Source organism: Plectropomus leopardus, chromosome 11 (genome assembly GCF_008729295.1).
Source record: "Plectropomus leopardus isolate mb chromosome 11, YSFRI_Pleo_2.0, whole genome shotgun sequence".
In the NCBI taxonomy this organism is placed as follows: domain Eukaryota; kingdom Metazoa; phylum Chordata; class Actinopteri; order Perciformes; family Serranidae; genus Plectropomus; species Plectropomus leopardus.
Genome location: NC_056473.1, coordinates 10,181,165 through 10,190,420, shown reverse-complemented (window position 1 = coordinate 10,190,420; position 9,256 = coordinate 10,181,165). Strand labels below are relative to the sequence as shown.

Here is a 9,256-nt window from a genome sequence, read left to right as displayed (position 1 = left end):
GTAGAAACTGTAGTGAAAAGAATGCAAGCATACATATTATCTCTATTTTCTGCCCAGTATGAAACACTTTTTGGCAACCAGTTACAAGCTCTGGAATGAAATCATTTCAAATTAAACAAGAAGTGGAACCTAACTGTCTGAGTTAACTATAGACTGACCTTCATGCTGCTGTGAAGCAGAGGAACTGAGTAAAACCCCAACCACCTTCTTTCAAAATGATAAAGTAAAAGCAAACCAAATTATTTCAGTGAAAAAAAATACCTACACAGTATGGCAGCAAGAATCCAAATAATATTTGATCGTTCCTGTTAAACATTGAATAACATGTGTAATAACAGTTGGGCTGATGGAGGAATTACTGTTCACAATTCAGATGCAGCCTTGAGATATAGAAGATCAACCCCATCAACCTGTTGCTCAATTCATTAACTTCAGTAATTATTAACTTACTTCTCTATTTTGCTTTTGGTAATTTAATACATAAATAAGCAGTGTAAGCAGTCCGAGATTGACTTGTGCACTCCCAAGGTAAAACACAGAAAAACAGACTAGATAAATATCTTGATGGAGTTTCACAAGGCTCACAAGTGAGTCAATCCTCAGATACAACAATTTTAAAATGCCCAACTTTACTGCAGAAATAAACATGTTTATAGCCTGGGAAAAAAGTTTTGGTCTGTAAAGCTAATTTCAACATTAAGTGAATTGTTAGTGAATTGGTACATTTTTATATAACTTACCCATTTACATTTTGTTAAGGCTGAAAGTTATGCATAATTTAAGGCGGTATCGCTCTAAGTGAGAAGCTGTGCCACATTCTATGGGTCACATCCACTCCTCGCTCTTCCATAGCCCCACTCCCTCATCCAAATATGGTCACTTTGACTGGGTATATAGCCAGTAAAAGATAAATAGACTTACCAATCACAACACAAAAGAGTGGCACCAAAAATAAAGCTCCTGCACTTTATTCTTTAAGTCGTCAAAACTGATTTTACCTCCAGAAGTAGGCTACATGCAAAAGAAAATGCATTAAAAATGCATGTTAAGTACCAACAAAAGTAAAAATAAATAAACCTGTGTGGACACATTTCAAATTGACAATACAATAAAAAATGAACTAAAGTTGTGCCTCTGACCGGGTAGATGGCCAATCACAGTTTGGGATAATGGGCGGCAATGGGCGGCAATGGGCGGTGACTCACGCCAACCTCAGAACGTTCCCCGCATGCACTCCTGGTCTGTGAAGAGATGACACTATAGTCTTGCCCAACATCTGCTTTATTCAGAGTAGCATAAGTCTTCATTTCTTCACAAAGTTCCCCGTGTTGACTTTTACCCCTGCAACTTTGGAAGAAAAGAATGTAAAAATATGATTATCTCATTTAATTTATCTCATTTAAGTATTAATCTGTTTTGAGATAAAATGTCATTTGGAGCTTTACCTTCATTTATCAGCTTGCTTTAACGTTTGGTATATAATGTTTAGTATATAAAGAGTAATTTAAAATTCTTACCGTTTGCTAGTGCAGATGATCAGGCTGGTTAGGAGGACCAGGTTCAGACTTAAAGACACAGCAGTGATTATCCAGGGAAGGTTTGCATCAGACTTGTGATTTGCATCCAACTCGTCTAAAGGAATACATAGTTTGAACTTAATGAGCTAAAGAAAGAGTGTGCAAGATTTAGAGGAATTAAATGGCATCTAGTGGTGATGGTGCAAATTGCAACCAGCTCAAACTTCTCCTGGTTAGAATTTCTTCAGTGTTCATTGTTCGGGAGGTTTTTACTGGCAGCCGAATAATCCACAGAGGTCTCTTCCTCTCCAAAATGAACTGATTTAAACCACTAAAAACACGGAATGCAAATGTTTTACATTACAAATCAGTGTGCCAACCTTTTGTCTCTGAGAATTTAAGATCTAGAAAGGTGAATAGTTAGGGAAGGTCTCTCCCTCTTCAAAACAAATGAACAGTTAAAAAAACTGAACATTGCAGTATCACTTTATAAAAAACGTGAATGGCTCTATCTAGTGCTAGGGTTTGGTTTGTCCATTCTGGGCTACTGTAGGAACATGGTGTAACATAACTATCTCTGTACCTCCCCGCTCCCTATGTAGATATCAACGGCTCCTTCTAAGCTAACGAATACAAAACAATTCGTATTTTCATGTGATGACACTAAAGAAAAATACTTATTTTATGATAATCGATTTTTGCACAGAAGATTTGACAAACTACCTACTTTTGGGTCTTAATTTCTTTGCATCGCTTTGAATTGGAATGTCAATCTCGGCCCGGCCCACTTTGTTGCTGCTGATGCATTTGACACTGGTGTTTTGGTAGTCAGCAGCAGACATGGTGATGGTGCTGTTTACTGTCTGGATGCTGCTCGAGCTGGTGACTGAGAAGTCTGTGAGAGAAGGCCAGGTGATCGGTGGCAGGGGATTCCCCCGACTGATGCACACACAGACCACGAGCTTTCCTTCAACCGTGCACTGAGACGTTTGTTGGATTTTAGGAGAAACTGAAAGAAAGAAAGAAAGCAGTGAACCTTTAACACCTACAAACCCTAATCTGTTCAGAGGGGTTGCAGGTGAGTGGAACATGCAGCGTACTCACATTTCACTTTTAAGGTGACAGTTGTCTCAAAAACACTGTGGCTATAGTTTGCCACACATGTGATTTTGGTGTTGTGGTCATCTGCTGTAGGAGTGAAGGGTACTACATTTCTATGATGCAATATGTTGTTTTCATCATAAGCACGAAATAAAGACTGTCGAGCAGCCTTTGTCCTTTTCCAGTGGATAGTTGCTTTGTTAAAACATAAGGGACGAGCGATACAACGTAGTATGGCACGTTGTCCCTCCTCCATGGGAGAAGCCCTTACAATTGGTCTTTTGGGTACAGCTGAAAATAAACACGATCCAAATAAAAGACTTCAATTCAACATATACCGTGATATACTGTATATCTAAGTCTCGCAAAATAAACTGGTCAGTTAATATCACTGAGTTGTTACTTACCAGAGACTGAGATATGAACTCTCTTTGTAAAAACAAACGTCTGATTACATTCCCATTCCAGTTTGAAGCCATACTTATATTCTCCACGTGGTAGGCCTTTTGTCCTGAAAGTGTCTTTAGTCCCAGATTCTACTTTGTCAACAATTTCGATACTTTCTGTATTCTGTGGATCTCCTCTGAACCAAATCTTTCTATATGGAACTGTAACTTTGTTTTTTGGAAAGGTCAGCTCATATGGGATTAAAATACAGTCACCGGATTTGCCTTTAATGTGTGTGGTCACATTGATTGAGAACTCAGAGTCATTAGGAGTTTCTGCTAAAACAAAACAACAAAATGCAAAATTACTACAATTTCCAAAATTCTATTCAACATGGGATGTATTCATTTACATTTGCTGTAGTTTAATATAGAACGGATCATACCTTTGACACACTGTAGCTGGCAGATCCTGGTTTTAAAAAAGAGGCAGAGAATCGCTGAGTAGAGCAACGTCATCTCTGTGTTTTGGAGGAACTGGGCAGCAAATTAAATATTTATTAATCAATGATAAATATTTCACTTAATAAACAATTACATATCCTCTGCCTTAGTATATTTTATTTTAAAACAGTACATTTGTACTATTTAAACATACACAAGGTCTTAGTATTAAAGTGTACAGTCTCCACTCACCCCTCAGATTGCTGGCACTGCTGGTTGTTCCTGTTTGGTCATGTCATCAGTTTCATGTCATGATCTTCGATTCTACTTTTTTTTGTTTTTTCTCTCAACAGTTGGATGAAGATTTAATTTTTTTGTTTTAAGCAGTCTGAAGTCAAATCCATAAATGTTCAAAACAAACAGCCAAAGCTTTTGTAATTCATCAACATGCAGTCCTTCTATTTTTTAGTAGCGTATCAGGAAATGGTTATGATGTGTTTTGCAGGAAAGATAAGGTTGGTGCTGCACAAAACAGGAAGAAAAAGGAATGGCCATCAGACTGTCGGAGAAGCTGTGATAAAAATGAGGCATTAAACTATGCAGTGTAAGCAATTGGAAGTCCACTTGTTCACTTTTGAAATACAGTATTACATGGAAATACAATAAGAAAAGCAAGAAACTGTAAAAAAGTGTACAGGGTTTCACTCTATCTCTGGTGGAAAGCTACACAAACGATATAATGTAATTTGGTGTCTAAAATGTCGATTTAAGTTTCTGTTTCTGTCCTACATTTTAGGAATATACTTTAGCCGACCAGTATTTCCTTACTTATAATGTGTCCTCATCTCAGTGGTTACAGGATGGGGCAATGTGGCTGGGAGAAAAAACACTCTCATAGAGTCTGTGAGGAACATCTGTGTGTGTGCTTTTACAGAACTTAAAAAGATGAGAAGTACTAAGTTTTGTAATGCAACGATCATACAAAGAGAGAATTACTAGAAAAAGTGTGAACTGACTTTTAAATACACTTAATCAGTTTTCTCTTGTGTAGGAGTGTAGGAATTGAGCAGAAGTTCCCCAGAAAGCAGTAACAGTTTTTCTTCAGTCAAGCTTGTCTTTTAGGCAACATAATGGAAGTAGAGAGCCCTCACGCCAAACTCACATTGGGTGGTGTTATCTATTTCCATGTGACCTCACTGTTATATTTGGGTGTTGGTCACAAATAGTGCAGCAGTTGTCCTGCCTTTGGCCTGTGGCGATTCATAATTGCTAATCCTATAATTTGTCCTCTTTTTTACAAACACATGGGAATCACAAGTCAATTATTAAATGAAATGATGTGTCTGAGCTGTTGTGGATAAATGTAAAGCACGGTTTTACGCAAAAAGTGCTGGTTTGAAATCTGATCCTCACCATGGTAGATGCCACACCTCATGTGAGTTAGAGGGCAGGGGAACAGGAAATTTAAGTGTGTGTGTGTGTGTGTGTGTGTGTGTGTGTGTGTGTGTGTGTGTGTGTGTGTGTGTGTGTGTGTGTGTGTGTGTGTGTGTTGGTGTGTGTGTGTGTGTGTGTGTGTGTGTGTGTGTGTGTGTGTGGGGGTTCATGTATACTGATGGATGTCATTTCCAAGCATTAAGTCATCAAGTTAGAAGCTGGCAGAGGAAACTACACTGTACAAAACCTTAGACACAACATTTTTGCTCCCATTTTTTTTACAGGTTTAAGTTGACTTTTTTATGCACTCAACTGATAGATTTATGTGCATTTTTGGTCACAAATTTGCAAAAAATCATGTTAGAGAGCACTTTCTCTTTCAAGATAATTCATTCTCATGACAGGTGTGGCACATTCGGGAGTTTTTACTTGGGTGATGTCAGGGTCTAAGGGCAGAGGGATGTCGTACACTGTAAAGCCCTCTGAGGCAAACCATTTTTTGTGATAATGGGCTCTATAAATAAAATTGACTTGACTTGACTTGACATCTAGTTGCTGATGAAACGGCATTATTACTACACACTTGCCTTGGAATGGTCACAATAAAAGACCACTCTAAAATGTGTTGTTTAATCACACAACACAGCGTCACAGATGTCCCACGTTTTGAGGGTGCAAGTTATTGGCACTCTGTTTATTGGAATGTGTGCCAGAGCTGTTTCTCATGAATTGAATGTTCATTTCACTACCATAAAATATCATCAATGTCATTTCCTTGACTTTGGCACTGCATCCCACCAGCCTCACAACCACAAAAAATTCCTCAGTTATGCAAACATTTGTTGCGTCAGCTGTACGGGTTGCTGGTCTCAGATGATCTTGCAGGTGAAGACGCTGGATGTGGGGGTCCTGACCAGATGGGGCTACATGTGGTTTGTGGTTGTGAGGCCGATTAGATGTACTGTCAAATTTTCTAAAACAGTATTGGAGACAGCTTATGGCATGTTGACTGCAGAAATGTGTAGATGAATGAAATTCATTATAGTACCATAACCCATCTCCAATTTTATTTTTCGTTAATTTGGCAATATATCCACCCCCTCCTCAACTGCGGACCAAAGTTAGCCACACCTGGTCAGGACCTCCATGTCCAGAGTCTTTACCTGCAAGATCGTTTGAGACCAGTCACCCAAACAGCTGTTGTTATAAATCGTTTGCCTAACCAAAACATTTCTTGTTAGGAGGGTTGGATGTACTGCCAAATTTGGGGAAACGACAGATGTCATATGGTAGTGAAATGAACATTAAGTTATTTGCAAACAGCTCTGGTGGACATATCAGCATGGTAATAGCATGCTCCCTCAAAACGTGTGATATCTGGGGCATTGTGTTATGTAATAAAACTACACATTTTGGTTGGCCTGTTATGGTGAGCATCCCAAAGCACACCTGTGTAGTAATTTGCAACCAAAATTTGAGAGCAAAAAAATCTATTTGCATGAAAAGTCTTAGATCTGTGAAAAATAAGAGCAAAAACAAAAGGGTTAATTTTTTGTCCAGTGTATAAAGGAAATAGGGAAAAAAAATGTTCAGACCAGGGCCTTCATCACCCATGACCTCAAATACATGGCTCCATAATGGTCAGCATTTTGCCTCCTGGTCAAGCGTAGAGTACCAACAGAAAGATCCAAGGACCCCCTACTGGACTGTCATCAAATCTTATGAGTCACTGCCCACTTAAAATTCACAGCTGTTAATATCCCTAATACTAGGCAGCTGTCCCTGGCAGGGCCACTTATCACTACCAGATCAGTCCACTATGTGACACAAGAAAATGCAAAGCCCTGAAAGTGAAATGGTCAGCATTTTGCCTCCTGGTCAAGCGTAGAGTAAAACATCATGAGTGCTGGTGAGTTGTGTAGAGTTCAACCACGACATGCAAAATAACAGATGGCTGATTTGTGTCTGTTTATAGGGAGTTCTGGCATTTGATATCAAAATGTTTTCTCTTGTCCACTGGGCCATGTGAACTGAAAAGCCAATTTATCCACTTTCAGGGAAAGACAAAGGCAATTTTTACATGGGGTAAAAAAATTGACACTTGCTGGTGATGTGAGAAAAACGTCAAAAGTAATCATCACCCACTATTTCTATCATGGTGGGGATGGATGCACCGTTGCCTGCGGACAACTGCAGAAAGGGAATACATTTCTCAGTGAAACCTAATCACTCAGAGTCAGTCATGTGACTTGTATAGCAGGCGTCATGCTGCGAGTGGAGTCACGGTGGGCCCATCCTTGGCGTGAAGCGCTCGCATAGCTTCTGTTTAGATCATCATCCCATGCGTAACTTTTATGAGTGTGATGTCTTATTACAGTTTATTACTCTCTCTGCTGCTGATCTTTTTAAAGGCAATTTCAGCATTAAACATGATCTCACTTCTCTTGAATTTATTATTTGCCTCCCCATTTTAAGAGTAATTGATACAGTCATGTGATGAATTAAATTTGGTCTTTATGACACCAGACCTTTCTCCCTCACACCCTAACCCAAACACACACACACACACACACACACACACACACACACACACACACACACACACACACACACACACACATACAGAGCAAGCCCCACTTTTCTGTTTCACTTCTGTGTCTCCACGGTCCCTAATAGCAGTGGAAATGTATGCAGTTCTTGGTACGGAAAAAAAGAGCCAAGTAAGTGTTTGGCCCTGGAAGGGATCAGCTGAGAAGTCACAAAGTACAGATGAGGGAGTTTGTAACGGTGCATATTTGGAATCAGGCCATTGCTTCCAAGGTTAAACCTGTTTATTGAGAAATACAGCTCACATATGGAGCAAATCTGGCCTGTAAAAAGACAGAACAGAGAGCAAAAAAGAGGCAGTTTAGCACCTCTCTGGTTATGAGGCATTAATAGAAAACACATAATTGATACAAACAAAGATAACTGGGTAAGACATAACAAGGTATGGTAATCTGAGAACCCAGCTGTATGACACAGAGATACAGGAGCACCACTCTGACAGAAACAGACCACACGCAAAACTGCATGATCAGAGTTTTTAGACTTTTGCATTTTAAAGACAAAAAAATAATCTGCTGACTTCAATGCAAATGTAATGAGGAACAAGAGCCTTTATAGAAATGCTGTGGAGTCAAAAGTACAATATTTGTCTTTAAAATGTATTGGAGTCAAAGTAATGAGTTTACAAAAGTATTAAAAAAATCAGCTTAAGTACAGATACTCAAAAACTATATTCAAGTACAGTAAATATTCTTACTGATGGGCCGTCGCTGAGTATCTGTCTGCTTAGTTTTAACAGTGTGTCCTGCTCAGTTAAAAATCACTCTGATTGCCAATTCAGCTCAGCACGGAAGAAGAAAAATGGAAGTGAGGAAAGTAAACAAACCTCTTAACTCAAGGGTTTTGTAGCAATTGACCTCTTTAGCAGAAATGGCTAAGTGGTTGTGTTATTGTTCGCTAGCGCATGGTAAATATCCTTTATTTCTCAATATTCGAGTTGTGTTTTTAATGTGCTAACTGGCTAATTAGAGTCTTATCTGTTCTGTCAGTCTTCTGGTTTGCCTTTTTTAAATGATGAATACAGACAAGCGCCGCCTGCTGGTATGGAGAATTATTTCCTCTCACGCAGGTGCGGTATGTATGCGCTAGATGTAGTCTTGGCGGTTTGTTCAAGTGCAACTTTTTGGCTGTGGCACCACTTTGTTCCTCGCTTGTTTCTTTTTAAGTAATCAGGATTCTGTGCTCTATATTTCAAAGTGTAACAGGTGGTTTCCTTGCACAACCCTTCCTACGTCTATCACTCAGCAGGCTTTTGCTTGTGATGTAATGACCTCAGCAGTATGATAATAAACACTGACCTTGCCATGAAAAGAAGATGTCAAAATAGAAGATCTGTTTGTGTGTGTGTGTGTGTGTGTGTGTGTGTGTGTGTGTGTGTGTGTGTGTGTGTGTGTGTGACATCAGAAAGACCTCATCATTTATTTGTACAACTGTCTTTACTACAGTCATCACACTGTAAAATTAAAAGCCTCAGTGTTTTGTATCTTTCCAAACAGGAATCTTTTTGTTTTCCGTCAACCTTTTTTTTTGTTATTTTGTCACAATATGATGATTCATCAGCGAGACAGTACTCAGGAGAGTGGTGAGAGAGTGCTGCTTTGACATTGTTTAACAGCTGTCTGCAGGGTGAAAACAGACAATAGCTCACTCAATGGGAGCAGGAAAGAGGTTGACAGACCACTGTGTTTAGAGGGCAGTAGGAATTTAGCAGCTTATGAAGCTTCGTTGCAGCAATGGGGGTGGAAGCCTCTTTAGGATGGAGGGGGG

General features: G+C 39.3%; 1 protein-coding gene across 3 annotated transcripts; it reads right to left on the bottom strand.

Moving 5' to 3' along the window:
• Positions 1-661: 661 nt before the first annotated feature.
• On the bottom strand, positions 662-3,916 carry LOC121950634. 3 transcript variants are annotated; one of them, XM_042496699.1, is made up of 7 exons: positions 3,701-3,916; positions 3,451-3,541; positions 3,026-3,343; positions 2,622-2,909; positions 2,245-2,526; positions 1,518-1,632; positions 662-1,347 (listed from the first exon to the last, which is right to left on the bottom strand). In XM_042496699.1, exons 2-7 carry the CDS (start codon positions 3,521-3,523, stop codon positions 1,155-1,157), a joined length of 1,269 nt encoding a protein of 422 aa, XP_042352633.1. In that variant the 5' UTR covers positions 3,524-3,541; positions 3,701-3,916; the 3' UTR covers positions 662-1,154. The 3 variants fall into 3 exon arrangements, with proteins under 3 accessions (XP_042352633.1, XP_042352635.1, XP_042352634.1); XM_042496701.1 differs by having other exon boundaries at positions 662-1,341; XM_042496700.1 differs by having other exon boundaries at positions 3,026-3,340.
• Positions 3,917-9,256: the final 5,340 nt, after the last annotated feature.

Coding starts and splice junctions, on each gene's coding strand:
- LOC121950634 (XM_042496699.1), bottom strand. CDS start 3,523: ATGACGTTGCTCTACTCAGCGATTCTCTGCCTCTTTTTTAAAACCAGG. Junction 2,910..3,025: donor AGTTCATATCTCAGTCTCTG/GTAAGTAACAAC, acceptor GTTTATTTTCAG/CTGTACCCAAAAGACCAATT. Junction 2,527..2,621: donor TGTCACCTTAAAAGTGAAAT/GTGAGTACGCTG, acceptor TCTTTCTTTCAG/TTTCTCCTAAAATCCAACAA.